Below are 23369 nucleotides of genomic sequence, written 5' to 3'. Positions count from 1 at the left end.
TTGAGCTGGAGATGGTGTTTCATCATCCAGGTTGTAAAATCAATGAGACCAGAACACCCATCTTTGACAGGTTGAGCTGGAGGTGGCGCTGCTTCATTTAGATTTCAATATCAGTGAGACAAGATGGCTCGTCTTTCACAGGTTGAGTTAGAGATAGTGTTCCTTCATCCAGGTTACAAATCAATGAGACAAGAAGGTCCAGCAATGCCAGGTTGAGCTGCAGATGGTGTTCCTTCATCCAGGTTACAAATCAATGAGGCAGGAAGGTCCAGCTGTGCCAGGTTGAGCTGCAGATGGTGTTCTTTCATCCAGGTTACAAATCAATGAGACAAGAAGGTCCAGCTGTGCCAGGTTGAACTGCAGATGGTGTTCTTTCATCCAGGTTACAAATCAATGAGACAAGAAGGTCCAGCTATGCCAGGTTGGACTGCAGATGGTGTTGCTTCATCCAGGTTACAAATCAATGAGACAAGGCGGCCCAGCTATTCCAAGTTGAGCTGCAGATGGTGTTCCTTCATCCAGGTTACAAATCAATGACATAAGAAGGTCTAGCTATGCCAGGTTGAGCTGCAGATGGTGTCCCTTCATCCAGGTTACAAATCAATGAGACAAGAAGGTCCATCTTAGTCCGGCTGAGCTGGAGGTGGAGTTCCTTTATCTAGATTACAATATCAGTGGGACCTGCAGAGATCTGAAGTTGATACTGTGTCGTCCCATGGAGGGATCGACAGGTACAACTGCTTATCATCAACAGAGCACTGGTAGGAGAAGCCATGGGACAGGATGATAGGGTCTGTTGAGAAGGTGTATAGTGAGAAAAGGAGGAGGACCCAGCACCGATTCGTGGGATACCCCTGTGCCTGCTGGTGCACCACTGACATTTGTCCATGCCAGGATGCATGGTAGGATCTTCCTAAGAGGTAGGGCTCGAACCAACTGAGGGCAGTGCCAGTGCTGCCAACATCTGAAGGGGTAATAAGGTTGAGTGGATCTGGTGGTGGACCACATTAAAGGAAGAGGAGAGATCTAGCAGGAATGAGCACAGATGACATGCTGGTGGCTCTGGCCTGCCGCTTAGGTGTTGACCACTGTAAGTAGTAGAGCCATCTTGTTGGAATGGCCCTTCTTGAATCCTGACTGATTACGATCAAGTGGTCTGGTCTGTAGACGAAAACAAGAACAAGAGACTTGGTCAGAGACGGCACCATCAGATGTTTTAGGCAGAAAGAATAAGAGTGGCACTGGTCTGTGAAAACCTAACTACTCCTCACATACAGTATGGGAGTACAAAACTCTTGTTCTTTATGTATTCCTTTTAAGCATATGACCGATGGTTGCCCCCATGACAATACATCCACATACATACACAGGCCGGTGAAAAAGCATGTGCCCCATCTGATTTTTTTTATGATTTCACAGATTATTTGAAATACATTGTTGTAGATCTTCATTCACACCCTATTATCAAATAAAAAGAACATGGCAGGAACAAATAGTATACATTATTAAGTATTCATTTATGAGAGAAAATCATGATGTGAAAAAGTAATTGCCCCCCTTGGACGCAAAGCCCAGTTCCCCCCAGTTCTCTTAGTTATACCCACACCATGATGTTTCTTGTTCGTATTGCTCAATCTCTGGCCCTGCAGTGCCCCAAACCCCCACCCCATCCATCCTCACATGATGAATTGAACTCAGTGACACTTGTCGCATTTTCAAGGATTTCATACTCACTTTAGGTTCTGGCACAACATATTCCTTGGGGCCAATCCAAAAAGCCATTTCCTTTTTCTTTCTGATTTCAAGTTGAATTACTTGTGATGGATAACCCAACTGGTACTTCATCTTTAACTCGAGTTTATGATCAGGTGGCTTGATGGTAAAAAAAAATCCTCCACTGAATTCAAGGCTCTTTCAATGGGTGCGGCATCTCCAGATCCTTCATCCAAGAAATAGCAGAGCCATTTGACTGGTGAATGAGGTTCTCACTGTGGAATGCATGTTAGCTTGTTTTTAATCAGGACAGGATATTTGTTAGTCCAAAAAGTTTCCCTTTTTACTCATCTTCTAGAACTCCCGAGCATCATCAAAACTTGAGGTGTGCACTCACTCAACAGTCTATTACAAAAAGAACACAGAGTGAGAAATGAAAGCTAGTTGATGATAAATTATTAATATCAAATAGCAGCTGGAACTTCACATAGTATGACATTGTCACTCCTTCTGTGACTGTGGAGTACTTCTTTGTGAGAAACTTGTCCCTGCTTTTATCACATCCCGCATCGATTATTGTAATTCCCTACTGGCAGGTGCCCCTTCTAATCTTATATCACAGCTCCAGCTTATTCAAAACTCAGCTGCAAGAGTCTTTACTCGAACCAGCAGCAGCGAGCACATCACACCCATCCTGCTCCATCTTCACTGGCTCCCTGTGTCCTACAGAATCGAATATAAAATCCTACTAATAACCTACAAAGCTTTAAATAACCTCGCACCAAACTACATCAGTGACCTTCTCCATCACTATGTGCCTGCCCGCCCACTAAGGTCCTCTGATTCTGGTAATCTTGTTGTGCCCCTCACTAATCTACACTCCATGGGTGACAGGGCCTTCAGCTGTATAGCGCCCAGACTCTGGAATGACCTACCAAAATTAATCAGGTCAGCTGACTCCATGAATTCTTTTAAAAAACAACTCAAAACTCATCTGTTCAGGAAGGCTTTTAGCTCTACTTGACTTTATTACCTTTCTCTCAGTTTACTTCTCTGTCAAGATGCCAATGTAACCTGTATGTGTGTGCTATGCCATCAATTATGGTGTCTGTTTTTTTTTTCAGAATTTACTGTCTTAATCTTCTTTATTTATTTATTTGGTTTGTACAATGCTATATACTGTATATTCTGCCATTCTTTATTATATTCTGTAAGTGCCTTGAGCATGGGAAAGGCTCTATATAAATAAAATGTATTATTATTATTAATGTCTTTAACATTCAGAACAACAATCTAGCTTTACTTAAGTGTGACTTTTTATATGTTTCTGAAGGTATCTGCTACAGGAGAAGCGTTTGCCACATTCAGAACAGCAATGAGGTTTAACGCCAGTGTGAATTTTTGTGTGGCTCTGTAGGCTACTTATTTGTGAAAATCTTTTGCCACATTCAGCACAGCCATAGGGCTTTTCTCCAGTGTGAATCCTCATATGCCTTTGGAGACTGTAACTGTCAGAAAATCGCTTGCCACATTCAGAGCAGCAATAAGGTTTTTCCCCAGTGTGGATTCTTGTGTGCCTCTGAAGGCTGCTTATGTGTGAGAATTGTTTCCCACATTCTGGACAAGAGTGGGGATTCTCTCCAGTATGAATTCTCATATGTCTATTAAGACTGCTGCTGTCTGATAAACGCTTGCCACATTCAGAACAACTAAAAGGTTTCTCACCAGTGTGAATTCTAATATGACTATGAAGGCTACTGTTGTTTGAGAACTGTTTGCCACATACGGGGCAAGAAAGTTTCTCTCCATTGTGAATCCTCATGTGTCGCTGAAGTTGGAATATTTGTAAAAATCTTTTACCACAATCAGAACAGCTGTAAGATTTTTCTCCAGTGTGAATTTTTGCATGGTTCTGAAGACTGCTATTATATGAAAATCTTTTGCCACATTCAGAACAGCAATGAGGTTTCTCTCCAGTGTGAATTCTTAGGTGATTCCGAAGTGTGCTGTTATGAGTGAATCTTTTGTCACATTCAGAACAAGAAAATGGCTTCTCTCCTGTATGGATTCGTGCATGCTTTTGGAGAGTGCTGTTTTCAGAGAATCGTTTGCCACATTCAAAACAGCTATATGGCTTTTCTCCAGTGTGGATTCTTGTATGCCTCCGGAGACTGCAACTGGCAGAAAACTGTTTGCCACAATCTGAACAACAATAAGGTTTTTCCCCGGTATGGATTCTTGTGTGAAGCTGAAGACTGCTTAATAGTGAGAATCGTTTGTCACACTGAGAACAGCAATGAGGTTTCTCTCCGGTGTGAATTCTCATGTGGATATTAAGTCTCCCTCTGCCTGACAAATGCTTGCCACATTCAGAACAGTGAAAACGTTTCTCACCAGTGTGAATTAGTTTATGACTATGAAGGCCACTGCTGTTTGAGAATCGTTTACCACATTCAGGACAGCAATAAGGTTTCTCTCCAGTATGTATTCTACTGTGTTGCTGAAGGTGAATTCTTTGTAGAAATCTTTTCCCACATTCCGAGCAGCAATGAGGCTTCTCCCCACTGTGAATTCTTTTGTGTTTCTGAAGACTGTTGCTGCTTGAAAAGAGTTTACCACATTCAGAACATGAATGCGACTTTGGTGTCATATGAATTGACTGAAGGTCTTTACAGTCGGAAGTATTTTTGAAAGGCTTTCTACACTCTGGATTTATATTCAAAGCCTCTTCATCTGTGAAATGCACTTTTCGTTGTTCAGTGTAGAGGGCTTCAGTCTGTGTGTGTTTGACAGCAGATAGAGAAGCACGTGGCAAAGAGGCTGCTGTCAAATTCTCTGATCCTCTTGTTGATTTCTTCATCTCCTTTTCTTGTTTCTGTTTGTGTTGGCACTGAAGAGAGATCCGAGTACATGACGATAGCGAGAAGCTGCTGTCCTCCAGCAAGTCTGCAATAACACAAACAGTTAAGGTAAATTATTTTAAATAATGTAAAATTAAAAGTAACAAGGGGTACAATGGTTGGGGACGCCACCTCACTCCTCAGTTCAAATTCCTGTTAAGCCCACTGTGTATTTGGGGATTGTCATGTTCTCTCCTTATCTGTTCCTCTCATATGCCAAAGATGTGTCTGCTGTGTCACTCACTGTCTGGTGTGACCGAATGTGGATGTGTGTGCCAATGTACCCTACAGTGGACTGCCATCCATTGTCAGAATGATGTCTACCTCACTTCTAAAGCTACCTATGACCCAAAGGCAAAATGAATGGAATCTGACAAGTGGAGCTGATGAAACATGGCAGTTACACAGATTCAGCCACACTCCAGTTCAAGCCCCTCCACAGAAGTTACTATTGCCCCCTCACTCCTTTTACCATCACCGGCTCTTACATTTTTTAGAATATTGGAACATTTGAACGCAATATTCAGCTCAACAAACTCGTCTATCTTTTCCACCTAGATTGTGAAGTCGAGATACGAAGGTCCCTAAAGTTTTGCTCCCCACTACACTACCTGGAAACGTGTGTTTGTGTGGCTCTCTGTATGAAGAAAAACTTTGCAACATTTGTGCTGAACCTTCCCGCAACAAGATCACAAATCTAAGGTGGTCTTGTTGAAAAGCTTCTTTTAAATAACAGCTGGGATCCACTCTGCTAATTTCCTTCTTAATTTGAAACACTTCAGTCATGTTGTAAATGAATCCCAGTTGGCTTAAACTGAAAAGCATAACCTCGCTCAGCTCGTAGTCCACTTATCATATATATTTATATATCATATATTGATATAATATATATATTTTTTGAGTAGAATACAGTATATTCTGCTCAAAAAAAAAAGAAAGGAACCTTTTGAAGCTGAGAATAGCATCATAGTCAGTGACACTTGTGTGCTATTGATCTGGTCAGTGAAGTAGCAGAGGGGCTTGTTCATCAGTTTCAGCTGCTTCGGTGCACTAGAGGGGGGCAACAATAAAAGAGACGACCCCCAAAACAGGAATGAATGGGTTAACAGCTGGAGGGAGGCCACTGACATTTTTCCCTCCTCATCCGTTTTGTCACTCGTTTTGCATTTGTCTACGGTCAGTGTCACGACTTGAGAGCATGAGGCCATTCCTGGACCCTACAGAGCTGGCAAAGTTAGACCAACTTCTCCAGGATGGCTGGCACATCAATACCAGGTGGCATTGCCAGAAGGTTTTCTGTGTTTCCCAGCACAGTCTCAAGGGCATGGAGGAGATTCCAGGAGACAGACAGGCAGTTCCTCTAGGAGAGCTGGACAGGGCCCCTCGTAGAAGATCCTTAACCCATCAGCAGGACCCACTGGTATCAAAGGATGAACAGGATGAGCTCTGGCAGAGCCTACAAAATGACATCCAGCAGGCAGGCAGGCTGGCCGGCCACTGGTGTGAATGTCTCTGAGCAAACAATCAGAAACAGACTTCATGAGGGGGGCCTGAGGGCCCAACAATGTCCTCTAGTGGGCACCGTGGAGCTCCATTGGTATTTGTCATAGAATACCAGAATTGGCAGGTCCACCACTGGTGGGCGCCCTGTGCTTTTCACAGATGAGAGCACATGTGACAGACGTGAAGCCATGGAGAACATTATGCAGCCTGTGACATCATTCAGCATGACCGGTTTGGTGGTGGGTCAGTGGTGGTATATCTGGGGAGGGAGGCATATCCATGGAGGGACACACAAACCTCTATAGGCTAAACGGTATACCATTAGGTATCGGGATGAAATCCGTGGACCACCCATTGTCAGACCCTATGCTGGTTCTTCCTGGTGCATGACAATGCCAGGGCTCATGTGGCGAGAGGATGAAGGAATTCTTACCATTGACTAACCCTCCCCCCCCCCCCCCCCTGCTCCCTCGCCTGACCTCAATCCAATAGAACACCTCTGGGTGGGACATTATGTTTGGGTCCATCCAACACCTCAGACTGTCCAGGAGCTCAGTGATGCTGTGGTCCAGATCTGGGAGAAGATCCCCCAGGACACCATCTGACATTAGGGTGTGTGTGTGTGTGGGGTGGGGGCATACAATCTACTGAGTATGATTTGGAATTGGCCAAATGGACTTGCCTGCCACATTACTTTGTTCTCTTTGATTTTGGGGGTGTCTTTGAGTTCAGCCCTCTCTTAGTCGGTTGATCATTTTCTTTTCCATCCTTTCGTTCCTCACACATCACCATATCAGTCCTTAGCAGTAGAGAGAGACAGCATTGAGAACTGATGTGTTTTCAAAGTGGTCCTTTCATTTCCTCCGAGCAGTTTATACGTTAACATATAACCCTGTTAGACTTGTTAATGGCTGGATTTTCATAAAATATTTTAAATCTTTCTTCAAGCCCCCGTTTCTTGCTTCCTCACGGAATTCCAAAATGTTGGTGAAACGCCAACTCTTCATTGGAGTGTCCAGTCAAACTCCTGTCCTCGCCAGGCATTGCTCAATCTTATCCTTAACAATCCCTTCCATCAATTTGTACGTTAAGCTTACTGCCTGGTCACCCATTTTATGTAATGGATTACTATTTGACATATTCTAGGCCTTCAGAGTTTCCCCCGGTGTGCGGGGAGTTCCTAAAAATACGCATCAAGACTTTCTGTATGTTATAAAGGATGACACACCTGAGCGTGCATCCTATCTGGAATGGGACAAGGATCCTTACCTGGATGGGAGTCCAGCCAATTGGAGGCTCTGAAGGAAAGACAGGGGTGTTCCCCTGGCAGAAGATGCCAGTTTGGGTGTACTGGTGTCCCAGCAGAGACAAATTAAGGAGACCAGTGTGATAGAAGAACCAGGGGAGGTAACTGGTAGGGGCTATTTGCTCCCCCAATACATTAGGTGGCAGCATCCCTATGGGGCACTACCTGTATGCGCACATAGGAAGTGGAGTCCCATAGGGCAGCCATATTAGGTTCTGGAGGTACCGTCACAGGGTGCTGTGAGGGTCTGTGATTCCTACTTCCAGGGACTTCCACTTGACCATGAAGAGCTTCCATCAGGTCACACCCTAACACTAAAAGTACTCTTGGGTCTAAGATGAAGGAAGACACTCGGCCTCATCATGGAGAATCGGGGTCAGGAGTGGAGCAGGAACAAGAGAGTGAGAGAAGAGAATATTGGCGAAGAACCAACATACAAAAACCTCATTGTAAGGTACTTTGTTAGTAAAACTGGTTTATTTCAATCCAGGGCTTGTGTAGTATGGTTGTGTTTGGGATTTGGGGTGCTGCAATGCCCCCTACTGGTCACAGTGTACTTACTAACACCCACAGTTAACTCTTTAATAAATATGATCTGCTCCTGGTGATTTGTTAAGATGTCAGCCTATTTAATCTGAGCAGCTCTTCTCTTTCTACAACTTCCAAATCCCTCACTACCTCCTTAGTAGTCCCTGTTAATGCCGGAGGTTATTGATGTCATCACAAGTACTAACTTCGATCAAATGCGTGTTTACAGCATTCACAGTTTCACAGCCTTTATATTTTAATTTCTCTTAACGGATCCTAATTCTCTTCACCTCCTCCTTGACCGTTCTTTACTACTAAAATACTGAAAGGATCTCTGTGATAATCTTTTACAATTAACTGCATGACTTACTTATCCCAGCACTCCTAGATGGCAGCTGCTCTTCTGCTTCTCTCCCATTTCCTTCAGTAATTTTCTCTTCAAATTGAGGAAAGTCAGATTTCATTTCCAAGGAATTCTGCAGTTGTCCTGTATCAGTGAGCCAACTGGAATGAGCCTCTTTGTCCTTGAAAATATTCCCAGTTTCACACATTTGCAGTTCAAGACTAACTGGGAAGTTTCCTGAATGCTCGACTTTAATGTCGACAGTCTCCCTCTTGCACTCCTCCGCCTCCTCTTTAAACACTGAAATTCGTCTCTCACATTCCTCCACCTTCACACACGAATCCTTTGGTGCACCCCACTCACAGTCCTCTTGCTTAATGCAGGCCAGTCTTCCATCCATGCCATCCTCTTTGGCCGAGGCCATGCTCTGTGTGAAACTCTTCTATCTCCTAAGCGTCTGCTCGTCACCTCTCTTCTGTTCCCTTCTCATGTGGACAGCCCTGACACGAAGGCGATTAGTCACCTCAAAGCAGGGCCATGGGAACGGGGAAGGAGGTCTGTGAAAATAAAAGGCACAGTTTGAATACAAAAAGTTGGCATAAAGACCATGAACACATTTCAGGGTTAACTTCCTTTATGCATTTATTTATTTTTTACCAAGAGAGATTTGAAAAACTCTAAACCCTCCATATTAGTCTAAGCAGCTTTCAACAGATCTGAAGCATAAAACAACTTGATATGAAGATAAAGTGCAGCTAAAACAGACAAAGTGAGGAACAGGAGGGGTGGTGGTTAACAAAGCAAGGCAGACAGAATTTAAATTTTAGTATAGTGGGCAGGAATTTGATAGATAGATAGATAGATAGATAGAGATAGATAGATAGATAGATAGATAGATAGATAGATAGATAGATAGATAGATAGATAGATAGATAGATAGATAGATAGATAGATAGATAGATAGATAGATAGATGTGAAAGGCACTATATGATAGATAATGTGAAGGGCACTATATGATAGATAGATAATGTGAAAGGCACTATATGATTGATGGATAGATAGATAATGTGAAATGCACTATATGATAATGTAAAAGGCACTATATGATTGATAGATAGATGTGAAAGGCACTATATGATAGATAATGTGAAGGGCAGTATATGATTGATAGATAGATAATGTGAAAGGCATTATATGATTGATAATGTGAAAGGCACTATATGATTGATAGGTAATGTGAAAGGCACTATATGATTGATAGATAGATAGATGTGAAAGGCACTATATGATAATGTGAAAGGCACTATATGATTGATAGGTAATGTGAAATGCACTATATGATAGATAATGTGAAGGGCACTATGTGATTGATAGATAGATAATGTGAAAGGCACTATATGATAGATAATGTAAAAGGCACTATATGATTGATAGATAGATGTGAAAGGCACTATATGATAGATAATGTGAAGGGCAGTATATGATTGATAGATAGATAATGTGAAAGGCATTATATGATTGATAGGTAATGTGAAAGGCACTATATGATTGATAGATAGATAGATGTGAAAGGCACTATATGATAGATAATGTAAAAGGCACTATATGATTGATAGATAGATGTGAAAGGCACTATATGATAGATAATGTGAAGGGCAGTATATGATTGATAGATAGATAATGTGAAAGGCATTATATGATTGATAGGTAATGTGAAAGGCACTATATGATTGATAGATAGATAGATGTGAAAGGCACTATATGATTGATAGATAGATAGATGTGAAAGGCACTATATGATAGATACTTTATTAATCCCCAAGGGGAAATTCACATACCCCAGCAGCAGCATACTGATAAAGAACAATATTAAAGAGTGTTAAATATATTACTTATATAATATTATATAATTATTAAATTCTGCTCTGTCCTTGTAATATTTCTATTGCACTGTTATACTGTATTGAGGATTACTTCTGTTCTGTTCAGTGTATTGTATTGATCTCCTTCTTTTTGACACCCACTGCACTTAGAAAGGGGTCTGTCTTTGAACTGCCTGTCCTAAGGTTTCTTCCATTTTTCCCTACAAGGGTTTTCTTTGTCTTCTTAGAGAGTCAAAGCTGGGGGGCTGTCAAGAGGCAGGGCCTGTTAAAGCCCATTGCAGCACTTCTTGTGTGATGTTGGGCTACACAAAAATAAATTGTATTGTATTGCTGCAGTTGTGTTCACTTTGTTTAAAGCAGGGTGTCCAACTCCAACCCCTGAGGGTCTCGATGGCTGCTGGTTTTCCCTTTTTTTATTCTCCACTTTCTAAATCACTGACCAATTTCTGTTGATAACTGAATTCTTTTCCCTTCATTATAAATGTTACACTTCTTTACGACTCGGGTCTCTTCATTTTTTCTTTTTCCTTAAATGTCAGCCAAACAGAAAGGAAATGTGAAGTGAGGCAACAGATGATGACCAGCTAAGTCACGGCCAATTCCACTTCAATCAGGACCTTAATTAAAAGTCGGTTCTTGTTGTTCATTAGTCCTGGTATCCAATTCCATGTTGTGTCTCTCATTCTGCCTCGGAAGAAATTTCTAAAACTTTTGTTTTTCCTTCTAAGAGCGCCATCACAAAGTTTTAGTGACCTGAGCAGATCAACATTCCTGAGACCTTCGACCTTCTTTATCATCAGCTATTATATTGTAGTGACCAGAAAAATAAAAGATAAAAACAGGGCTCTTGTTTTAACAACTCCAATATTCGGGTGACTTGGACCCCTGGTGAGTTCCCTTGATTGTCACGCAAGTACTGATGGGAAAAAAAATGAAGCCTCGTGGCTGAAATTGTGCCTAACTATGATCGAGTCCTTATTCTTGGAGATTTTAATATACATGTCTGCTGTCCTGATAAACCGATGGTGAAGGACTTTCTAAGTCTAATTGACTCTTTTAGTTTTATGCAGTGGGTGTCTGGACCAACGCATGAATTTGGGCACACGGTGGATCTTGTCCTATCGCTTAGCTTTTCTGTGGCGAATCTGACAATTTTGGACGCAGTGTTTTCAGATCATAAGCCTGTAATATTTGACATCACCTTGCCCTGTAAAGCTGGTAAACCCCGTGTGCTTCTGTGCGGTGCTGTCATGTCATTAATCCATCCACTGCTGTACATTTTTCTGCTTTGTTTAGTCAATGTGATCTTCCTGAATCTGCTCCTGGTTTTATTCCACCTGCCAAACTGTTTTAGATGCTGTGGCTCCATTAAAAACCAGGCAGCCTAAAATGAAATCTGAGCCCTGGCCGAATGACACAACTCGCGCTGTCAGACGCGAGTGCCGAAAAGCCGAGCGCAAGTGGAGAAAGGACAATTTGCATGTATCGTTTCAAGTATTGAAAGACTGCTGGCGTCGCTATCAGTTTATTGTGAAAGATGCCAAAAGAGCGTACATGTCAAATATTATTCTGTCAAACTGTCACAAACCTCGTGTGTTATTTGACATTATAGATAGGGTTTTAAATGCTCCACAGAATGCCTGCATGGAACCTTCTTTTGAGACATGTGAGAAATTTTTGCACTTCTTTGTAGATAAGGTGAACAATGTTAGGGCTCATATACCTCTCACTGTTTATGACCCCTTAGCTGTTCTCCCCTGCTCTGCTGTTTTTTATCAGTTTGAGCCGGTGACTCTATCTTGTCTATATCAGATTGTTGGTCAATCGAAGCCCTCAGGTTCTCCTTTTGATGTTGTCCCACCTTCTCTTTTTAAAGAGATTATTTCTGTTTTAGGGCCATCTGTTCTTGCTATTATCAATAGCAGCTTTTCCTCAGGCGTAGTTCCTAATTTATTTAAACATGCCATAGTGCAACCATTGATCAAAAAACCAAGCCTAGATCCCACTGTGCTATCCAATTTTAGACCGATTTCCAAGCTTCCATTTCTGTCCAAAATTTTGGAGAGACATGTGTATATTCAATTGAAAGCCTTTTTAGATGAAAGTGATGTGCTCGAAGTGTTTCAGTCGGGTTTTAAGCCGCTTCACAGTACTGAAACCGCATTACTGAAGGTTTTTAATGACATCCTTTTGGCAACAGACTCAGGGGATTATGTGATTTTAGTTCTGCTCGATTTAACAGCTGCTTTTGATACTATAGATCATAGTATTTTATTATCTCGTCTGGAGCATTGTGTGGGCATTCATGGTCCTGCCTTGGCGTGGTTTAAATCATACTTGACTCAAAGAACTTTTTCAGTGAGGCTAGATGAATTTAGATCCTCCTCTGCTTCACTATCATGTGGGGTTCCACAAGGCTCCATACTTGGTCCTCTGCTATTTTTTTTGTATCTCCTGCCTCTTGGCTCTATTCTTAGAAAGCATAAAATTGCTTTCCATTGTTATGCAGACGATACTCAGGTTTATGTACCCCTCAAACGCAAGGATGCTTACTCCATACAAACTTTGGTTATGTGCCTAGAAGAGGTGAACGCTTGGATGGCAGTGAACTTTTTAATTTTGAATGAAAATAAGACAGAGGTTATAGTTTTTGGTCCTGGGGGCACCAGTGGGTCTATTTCTACTTCTGCTCCTGTGGATTTGGGTCCCCTTGCACAATATGGTACACCTGTCATTACAAATCTGGGTTTTAGGATAGATGAGGATTTTAGACTGGACGGTCAGATCAGCGCGGTGGTGAAATCTTGTTTTTTTCAGCTGAGACGTTTGGCGAAAATAAAAAACATTCTTTCCAAAGATCAATTTACAACAGTAATCCACGCTTTCATTACAACCCGGCTGGACTATTGTAATTCGTTGTATGTTGGTGTTAGCCAGTCCACCCTGTCTCGGCTCCAGCTGGTGCAAAATGCTGCTGCACGCCTTTTAACTGGCACGCGAAAAAATGAGCACATTACACCTGTGTTATCATCACTGCACTGGCTGCCTGTTCAGTTTAGAGTTCATTTTAAGATTCTTTTATTTGTTTTTAAGTCCTTAAATGGGCTTGCTCCGCCCTACCTCGCTGAGCTGCTGCATATGCGCTCTCCTTCCCGCTCACTCAGATCAGCTGGTCAGCTGCTTCTGGATGTGCCGAGGACTCAGTGAAAGCTCAGGGGGGATACGGCTTTTACTGTGGTGGCTCCAAGGCTCTGGAATTCACTGCCGATCCTCATTAGACAGGCCACCTCACTGCCTATTGTTAAGTCTGCTCTTAAGATTTACCTCTTTGGTTTGGCGTTTGATCCTGTGTGCGCAGTTGATTTTACTCTGTTTTAACTCTGTTTAGCTGTGTTTACTATGTTTTATTTATTGTATTTTATTTACTTATTTATTATTTTGTTTTTGTTTAAAATTTATTTTAGTCTATGTTCAGCACTTTGGTCAGCGGCTGTTGTATACAAAGTGCTTTATAAATAAAGTTGACTTGACTTGACTTGACTTTCTGGGGGTATTTTTCGTACGTGGATTACTCGCTTAGCCGGATGTAATTGTTGTCGGTTTGGCCTGATCCTGATCTGTCGGTTTTTTGAAACTCTTGCTGGAAGTGTTGTCATAGCAGCACATCCTAATCCTCAGACCGCTCGGAGCAGGTTTGTTCTACGTAAACAAGGATTAGTTTACACACGTGATCAGTGACGGTGTGGAAGTCATCCAGTCAGGGCTTCGCCGTTCATGAATGAGTGACCAATTGATATTGGTGCACAAATTATAGGAAGAGAATTTCATCTAAAGAGGGTTTTGCGCGATCGGCAAGATCCTTTATTGCTCCCGGAGGAAATTCTGTACGAAAGATACCGCTTTAGCCGAGGGGGAATATTGTACCTCAAAGATTTATTAGCTCCGTATATTCGAAGTCAAACTCGGCGAAGTCAGGCTCTCACAACCACACAGACAGTAGGCATTGCTTTGAGGTTTCTTGCAAGCGGCACTTTTTTATATACTGTAGGCGATGCGGAACATCTATCGAAAAGTGCAGTTTGCCAGGCAATTCGTAAAGTCTGTTTGGCTCTGAAACATTTCCTTCAGGTTTTCATTGTGTTTCCTGGACACCTGCGTGTGCAGACAATAAAAGAGGCGTTTCATGCCATTGCAGGTAGGTAATACACAGGCTAAAACACCCACAGTACCATGAAGAATCTCACAATCAGCCTAACATTCTCATTACCAGGATTTCCAAATGTGATTGGGGCACATGGGACTGATCAGAGTGGAGTTTGATCAAACATTATTTGGAAAATGTACCTCTCCTCCTGATGAATAATCAGACACAGTGTCTTCATCAAATATTTGACCTTCGTCAATATCTCGTTGGTCAGACACAGGTTCAAGGGATATGACATTCCCTGCAACTGACCCAACAAAAAAAAGAGGGCTATATGGAACATACCTATGGCACACATGGAGGACAAATATATGCAATGACCATCCTTTACCTGAAATGAAGTGACCACTACTTCCTGCCACTGGTTCTGAGGAGGAGCTTCCCCCTGGAATGCCCTCAGAAACAGGGCGATGGGCATTTTGGTGGAGAGCCAACTCTTCTGCAGGGGTTAGGTCTGGACCACGTGGACCTCCACCTGTTATTTGCTTGTCTGCCTTCTTATTAGCTTTAAAATTAATGTTTTTTTATATTATATATGATTCTTTATGTCAACAATTCTTTAAATAGTTATATACCAATATTTACCAGTTTGAAGTATATTCTTGTACTTCACTTTAACCTGTTCCCATGTTCTCCTTGTGCTCACGTTTGATCTGGAATTATGACATATTAAATAATAATTAATCTGACACATAGGACATGAAACGCTGCATTCACTAAGTACAATGTACACTACTTAGCGTTTAATTTTTTCGGCCACCTTTTGCCAGCCGTCTTTTCTGGTCTGGGCTGCTTTTGCAGTGTTACCCCTTGTGTATATTAAATCTTGAAATTCTTCGTGTCCTTTGAATAAAAGGTCTTGCGCCGCGTGTGTGAAAAAAAATGCGCCCATTCTTTCGTCATTTTGTTACAGCCTATCAAAGACTTGCTGATCATGTTTTCTAGACTCAATATATATGGGCTTTTCACTCAGCGCGGGCGCGCGCATTCATCTCGTATGCTTAGATCCAGCTATGCTAATCAAATACACGGCTGCGTTTGAAAAACCGACTTATCTGGATGAGTTTCACTGGCATTAACTCATTCAAGATGAGGCACCTGATCTCGGATGGTTTAAGCGACGTACGAAAAATACCCCCCTCTTTCTATTTGTCCCGAAAAAGATTAGAAGCTGTGACGGCACAGCGACATCTGGTGGTTAACTGAGGTCAAGGCAAAAAATCAAGAGCGCAAGTGAAGCGGCACTCGCTGTTTCAGCCTCACGTCACCAGTAAAAGGTCAAAAAAAAGTATGAGTTCATTATATTCCGCTAAGGTCCTTGTCCATTTATATTATTTAATGAATCACTAGACATTAAATGAATAGATTATCCTCACAGGTTGCACAGTGGTAGTGCTGCTGCTTTGCAGTAAGGAGACTGTGGAAGATTGTGGGTTCGCTTCCTGGTTCCTCCCTGTGTGGATAGCGCTTTGAGTACTGAGAAAAGCGCTATATAAATGTAATGAATTATTATTATTATTACCAGAAGTAAGTGTTCTGTGTCATCTTTAAATCAAGAGGATAGTAGTTAGAGATGGGAAAATGATACCGAAGCTTGTGTCTGACAATCTGAAGCGTAGTGAGGCACATCACTGTGTCAAAACACCGCTGTCACGTGATGTTTGAAGCTTCGAACGTCACCAGTACTTCACAGCACGCTTCATTGGTTGGACAGCTTTGCCGCTAAACAAACAGGTTAATTAAATAAACATTAATATAAAATGCGTCATTCTCATTAGACAATGTTGGGTTGCGAGAGATTTGGAGAGCTTTGGTGACTAGCAGCAGAAAATGGCATTCAAACGTTTAAGGAGCCAACATGTTCTACCTTATTTGGTGGTATGTGGGCTCCCATGGTCTACATTTTAGTTTCTGATTAGAATCTTATTATAACACCATTAAATGAAATAACATTATCATGTCTCAATTATACAATACCGTATAAGTGCGGTGTTCACTGTGCACACAAGAGGAGTCTTACAACAACAACAACACGTCATCCATGTTGAGACACCCGCGTCACCACTTGTAAAGCTGCAGCAGGAAATTACCTCTGATATGTCCTTCTAGTCCAGTGTCTCGGATTCCAACTTTTTTTTGTCTCGATGCATGCTCAATAATCCAGGTAAGGAAATCCTAGAGATTTGATTCTGTTCATCTGGACAAAGTTTTTAAGTGGGAGAAATATTTCGAGACGTATCCAAGTCTCTTCCTCAGTCTCAATTGACTGCAGATTTCCCCAACCTTATAAACAGTACCTTTGCTTAATCACAGAGACTAGCACCATTGACAAAGGACCAGTTGATCAGTGATATGCAAATTGTCCACTGATTAGTAGACGTGTGAACCATTCATAGAGGGTTGAGGAATGGCTGCAATCACAGCATTGTAAGATGGCGACAGATGTACCCTTAGTGGAGAAAGTGAGAGAGGTCATTATGGAGGCAGAAGAAACCTTGGTCTCATTTGATGTTACATCTCTATTCACTTGTGTCCCAGTGACTGAAGCAGTGGAGGTAGTATGTAAGAGATTACAGTATGACCCCACTCTCAGTAAAAGAACCTCTCTCAACGCAGACCAAGTGTGCCTGCTTTTGGAACTGTGTCTTCAATCCACATATTTCATATACAAAAGCCATTACTACAGGCAGAAGCACGGGTGTGCCATGGGTTCCCCTGTTTCACCTATAGTAGCCAATGTATATATGGAAGAAGTGGAAAAGAGGGCTCTATCATCCTATCCTGGAACACCACCGAGCCATTGGTTCAGATATGTGGATGACACCTGGGTGAAAATCAGATCTCAGGAGGTACCACAGTTCACAGACCACATCAACGGGGTGGACAAACACATCAAGTTCACCAGAGAGGATATGAAAAATAACAAGCTAGCCTTCTTAGACTGTGAAATTTCCATCGTCAACGGGGGACATTTGAAAGTGGATGTGTACCGTAAACCCACACATACGGACCAGTATCTAAGGTTTGACTCTCACCGTCCACTAGAGCACAAACTAGGTGTCATTAGGACTCTACAACACAGAGCTAACACCATTCCCACAGACTCAGAGGCCAGGGAAGCAGAAGAACACCACGTCAAAAAGGCCCTGAGTAAATGTGGATATCCCAGCTGGTCCTTTGTCAAAGCAGGGAGGACACCTAAAGAACGCTCCAAGCGATTCATGACAGAGGAAGGACATCCACTGCCTAAGCGAAAACCCTTGGTGATCCCGTATGTGTCAGGAGTATCGGAACAGCTGAGGCGCATTTTCTCGAAACACCAGGTCTCAGTGGCTTTCAAACCCCAAAACACGCTACGCCAAAGATTGGTCCATCCCAAGGATCGGGTCCCACGGCACAAACAGAGTAACATAGTTTACGCAGTTAAGTGCCAGGAGGAGTGCCGTGAATTGTACATCGGGGAAACCAAGCAGCCACTGGCTAAGCGCATGTCACAACACAGAAGAGCGTCCTCGTCAGGCCAGGACTCCGCAGTCTATTTACATCTACAAGATAGTGGTCACTCCTTTAAAGATGAAGAGGTGCACATCCTGGACAGGGAGGAGCGCTGGTTTGAGAGAGGAATCAAGGAGGCCATTTACGTGAAAAAGGAACGACCATCTCTGAACAGAGGAGGGGGCCTAAGGGTACATCTGTCGCCATCTTACAATGCTGTGATTGCAGCCATTCCTCAACCCTCTATGAATGGTTCACACGTCTACTAATCAGTGGACAATTTGCATATCACTGATCAACTGGCCCTTTGTCAATGGTGCTAGTCTCTGTGATTAAGCAAAGGTACTGTTTATAAGGTTGGGGAAACCTGCAGTCAATTGAGACTGAGGAAGAGACTTGGATAAGTCTCGAAATATTTCTCCCACTTAAAAACTTTGTCCAGATGAACAGAATCAAATCTCTAAGACCAACTTTTTTTTCTTTAAAAACTCTCTGAATCTGATCGAAATGAAACATCAGACAATTTAGACATCATACTCAAACAACGTTTTATTTGTTCTTAAATTGAATCTGGAATGTGTCTTGGGTTTGCACATTAAGTCTGCCATTCTAGTACTATTAGTGATGGAAAAATGAAACCTCGTGAAGCTTTGAGGCTTTCTATCTGCGCCGAAAAAGATTCGAAGCTTTGAAGCCTCAGCTCCAGTATGAACAGCGACATCTGCTGGTTAACTGAGGTCAAGGCCAGAAATCAAGAGCGCAAGTGAAGCGGCACTCGCCGTTTCAGCCTCACGTCACCAGTAAAAAGACAGAAAAGCCTGTGCCCATTTTATTCCACTAAGGTCCTTGTCCATTTATACTATTTAAGTTTTGAACGCCGTTATCCGCTATAGTCGCCATCTTTCACCAAATCTCTCACAACCCAACATTGTTGAATGAGAATGACGCATTTTATATAAATAGGCTACCTGTTCATTTAGCGCCAAACCAATAAAGCGCGCTGTGAAGCACTGATGACGTTCGAAGCTTCAAACGTCACAGGTCACGTGACAGCGGTGGTTTGACACAGTGATGCGACTCACTACGCTTCAGATTGTCCGACACAAGCTTCGGTATCATTTTCCCATCTCTACACATAAGGTAAAAGCGCGGCTTGACGTACGGACGCTCGTTAAAAGCGCTCCGTGCCCTGCGCTAGAGCAACGACCTGTTAAGCCGCATCCATTTCATTAAATTCAATGCAAATGTATGGCTGACTACTTCTGAATAATGTTTAGCTCATTATTAAAGTCTTCCTGACGGATATTACCGAAAAGTATTTTTCTTAAAGTTGATGATTTGTATATATTCAAAGAGAATCGCGAGCATATATGAAAATAACCCTTATATTAAAATAATAAGGGTTACAGTTAGTCTTAGACCATGAAGGAGTTAATTAAGCAAGGTCACCATTGATTTTAGTATAAGAGGGCGGCCTGCCTGCTCTTTACTTGCTTTCTTTTGAATTTCTGTGAATCAAGGAAAGAGGTGAGCAAACGAGCAGCGAGATTTCGTTTTAGGAACACAAGTGCCGGACCTTCTGCCTGACATTAAACACATTTGCATTATTGGGAACACTATAGGCAAGCTTTCATATTAACGTGTATACACATAGGTTAAAGGTGCATTTAAGTTAATATGTCTGTGTCTCTTTATGAATAATAATAAAGTTACAGAAGAATGTTTTAAACGATGTAAGAATTAATTGTTAAGGGCCTGTACTTTTATTTCAAGTAGTCAAGAGGCACCACGCCAAGCTGTCAGCTGTTTAGCCGCCTGACTGGCACATTATGTCAGCGCAACAAGAAAACATTAATTGAATTATTAATTAAGTAGTCCAGTTTCTACAGAGTCCTAAGTAGTGTGGTGAGAAGTGATGAACCAAAATCTTTAACAGCTCAAGATTTGGGAGGAGTGTTAGGTGATGCTCACCTCCAGGTGGCAAACGCTTCCGTCGAGCCAAAGGGATTTGAATGAAGAAACAGATAGTGCAGGGTGAATTGTTATGAGAAAGTCCATGACGGCAGGTGATTATGAGAAAAGGTGCTGAGCGAGGTCATTATTATTATTAGAAATTCTGTAAAACAGAAGATGGGAAATTTAGAGGGGGGGGTATATTTTGTGATAAGCATTGTAATAAATCTGAAGCTCACGGAATGCTCGGGGCATTTGAACTGGGACCGTGTGTGCATCACGTACTAAAACTTGATTCTGCCGACTGTCCCGAGACTCCGAGTGCCTTCTTGGGGGCTGACGGTGCCCCGAGCTGCCTAATCTGCTTCAACGATATCTTTGTCACGGAGCAGTTTGTTTTTTTTTTTTTTTTCCCCTACGCAGCACGGACAAGCACAACAATACCATGGACGCCACTTGCTGGTCACGTGTCGACTCGTTTACTGTATGGCTGCTAGTTAAGGTAAAAAAGAAACAAAAGGATCATAATCTTGAAAAGCGAGTCAACTAAAAAGAGGGTAAAAGAAATTAACTAGCAACAAAAACAGGTCACCAATTAAGAAGAGAGAATGAAAACCTGCAGCCACTGCACCAAAACAGCTGGAGCGGAACACTCCCGTATTTAAAAATTCTGTCAGATGATAATCGGCGCTGAATGTCAGTGACTGGCCCAGGATGGCAGTGACGTTATGTATAGGGCTATGCCAACAGTCGGTTGAATGGAGATATGTCTGCCAGTCTAGTCTTAAAAATAAAGAATTTCTCAGGTGTTGCGGCTCTCCGACTGAAGTGTCTGCGTACTCCTTTACCATAGCTACTGGAAACGGAGGCTCGCAAGACCCTCGGCATTACAGTTCTGCACACGCTTGGGCGACTCTCGGATTTTCGTGAATTCCGCTTTACTCGGACTGGACTGGACCGGACCAGACGAGCGGGCGGCTTACAGAGCAGTCTGTGCCTCAGCGCGCTGTGAACACGGACGGTAAAGTGAGAAGGTGCGGCGAGCACACCGGGGGTGACGCATTCACGTTTCAGGGGGTACGCAAGTTTTGTAAATAGGACTGAAGGACATCCATAGACGAGCGCTTCTCTCTCTCATAACCCAACCCGCCCCGCCACTGCCCGTGTCTTTTTGTCTGTTCGAAATGTTCCGTACCTGCACAACACTCCTCCTCCTCCGCGTTCTTTATCTCCACGTCTGTCTAGTTCTCTTATCTTCTTCTTGTCGCTTTTGTCCCTTAGCAGCGCAGACTCGAGCTGCGATGCCCGTCCACGGCACCAACCAAAGCAAACAAAACGAGGCATCAACGAGCGAGCCGATGCAGAAGGGCGGCCGCAGGCGTTTAACACGAATCGGGGGGGAAACACTGCCATCTACTGGTGGAAAAATGAAGCTTAAAGCAACACAGATTTCTAGAACACATTTTTGATAGTCAAAGTCTGGTGGTACTGTATACGCGGCTAAGTGTTCTACGCACCTTGTCTATGATTAGATCGGCGGACCCCAAAATATTTAGTTGTAAATGCAGAGACAAACCTCACTATGAAAGAAAGACATCGCAAGTGAGGTTCGCAAAATAATTGCGTTCTTGATTTGAAAACGGCTAAAGCTACATTCAAAATGAAATGGATGCAACATTTCCTTAATAAGAAAAGAAACATTTACCGAATTAATCTTTAGACAGGTCTGACATTTTTTCTTAAAAGCAACTGTTACAATTCTACTAAAACTGTCTAATTTTCATAAGCAGGTTCTTCTACTTTGGACATTAATGTATAAGCCTAAGTTCTCACCAGATAGATACACCCTATGGGATAATGAGAATATAAAATTCAAGAACAAATCAATACTAAAAAATGTATTGGAAAATAAGCATTTATTAGTGAAACGGCTTTTTAACAAAGAAGGAAAACTGCCGAGCTATGAAGACTATGAATGCGTGCCGTGTCACAGTCTCATCGTAGGAGTTTAGTGGTACAAGAGAATCGGCTCCACAAAAGGTAATTGGGGTGGCCGGTCATCAGAGGGTCTCCTCAGCAGTTGGCACGAGGTTCACCTCAGCCCTTCTGTTAGATGGAATTGATGCGAGGAATTCCACATGTACGAGTAATAGTAGTCATATTAGGAACGTTTCGTACCAGTCACCGGCATCTGTCACAATGATCAGAGGGAATGCTGGGTTTGATGACACCTGACAGCAATAAAATAAGGCCATTAGCAAAGAAATACTGTCACACCATGAATTAAATACAAAGAGGTGTCTTTTAGATTGATAAATACAATTTATCCCAAAAACGTTTTTCTTCTGCATTGCTTTGATTTTGCTTTACACTTGAATGATATTGTTATATTTGTATATTTCAAAAGAAAAGGCTGTTAGAGAAACTAAAATTAAGCCAAAAAAAACCCAAATTGGTTAATTTTGCTTAGATAGATAGATAGATAGATAGATAGATAGATAATTTAGTGTAGTTGGCAGGATTAAATAGATATGAAAGGCACTACATAATAGATAGATTAATAGATAATTTAGTGCATTTGGCAGGATTAGATAGATAGATAGATAGATAGATAGATAGATAGAAAGGAATTATATAATAGATAGATAGAAAGGCACTATATAATCATAGGTAGGTAGATAGATAGATAGAAAGGCACAGGTGGCACAGTGGTAGTGCTGCTGCGTTTCAGTAAGAAGACTGTGGAAGATTGTGGGTTCGCTTCCCGGTTCCTCCCTGTGTGGATAGCGCTTTGAGTACTGAGAAAAGCGCTATATAAATGTAATGAATTATTATTATTATTATTATTATTATTATTATTATTAAAGGGACTATATAATAGATAGATAGATTAATAGATAGATAGAAAGGCACTATATAATCATAGGTAGATAGATAGATAGATAGTTTAGTGCACTTGACAGGATTAGATTCATAGATGCTCTTCAAATAAATATTTGTGTATACAGATGTATTAATAAATACATACACTTACTCTTCAGTCTGAAAACACACCAGAATGGCTGAAAAGGAAGAAATGTAACGAAAAAAGAAAACTTCTCACCTGTCAGTCCCATTCCCAGTGAAGTTTACTATCAAGGGACCCCCAGTGCCGTTCCTTGACACACTTCTGAAGAATGTTTCATTTGCTGGAAGTCCTCAGTGTTGTTGTGTCACACACAGCATGTGTAGTGTTGTTCATAATGGCACTCAGTGTTGTCTTCATTCTCTCCTCCACTACCACCTCCAGGGGGTGCAGAGTGTGTCCCATTTAATCAGTGTGTTGATTCAGTGGTCCTATCTTGAAGTGATGTCACCAGCCCAGCACACCACACTGGCCATCTCGGAGATGTAGAAGGTTGTGATATCCCACATTAAAGGAATGAGGTCGCCTAATTAGAAAAAGCCTGCTTTGCCCATTCTTTTATAGTTCCAGCCCAACCTGTAATTAATGTGGACCCCCAAGTACCTGTAGCAGAGGACCACCTCTACATCCACTCC

At 42.1% G+C, this 23369-nt stretch overlaps 1 protein-coding gene and 1 long non-coding RNA gene across 2 annotated transcripts; one reads left to right on the top strand and one right to left on the bottom strand.

Annotated features, from left to right (window-relative positions):
• The first annotated feature begins 144 nt into the window (after nt 1–144).
• On the top strand, nt 145–621 carry LOC127527785 (uncharacterized). Its single transcript, XR_007934907.1, has 3 exons — nt 145–242; nt 313–421; nt 562–621. It is a non-coding gene; the product is annotated as an uncharacterized LOC127527785 (long non-coding RNA).
• Nucleotides 622–1740: 1119 nt separating this feature from the next.
• Nucleotides 1741–8846, bottom strand: LOC114641633 (zinc finger protein 260-like). Its single transcript, XM_051927423.1, has 2 exons — nt 8321–8846; nt 1741–4659 (listed from the first exon to the last, which is right to left on the bottom strand). The coding sequence occupies exons 1-2, from the start codon at nt 8715–8717 to the stop codon at nt 3017–3019; spliced, it is 2040 nt and encodes a 679-aa protein (XP_051783383.1). The 5' UTR covers nt 8718–8846; the 3' UTR covers nt 1741–3016.
• Nucleotides 8847–23369: the final 14523 nt, after the last annotated feature.

This window comes from Erpetoichthys calabaricus, chromosome 5 (genome assembly GCF_900747795.2).
Source record: "Erpetoichthys calabaricus chromosome 5, fErpCal1.3, whole genome shotgun sequence".
Lineage (NCBI taxonomy): Eukaryota > Metazoa > Chordata > Cladistia > Polypteriformes > Polypteridae > Erpetoichthys > Erpetoichthys calabaricus.
Note: the sequence above shows the minus strand (reverse complement) of the source record. Positions and strands in the feature narration are given on the sequence as shown.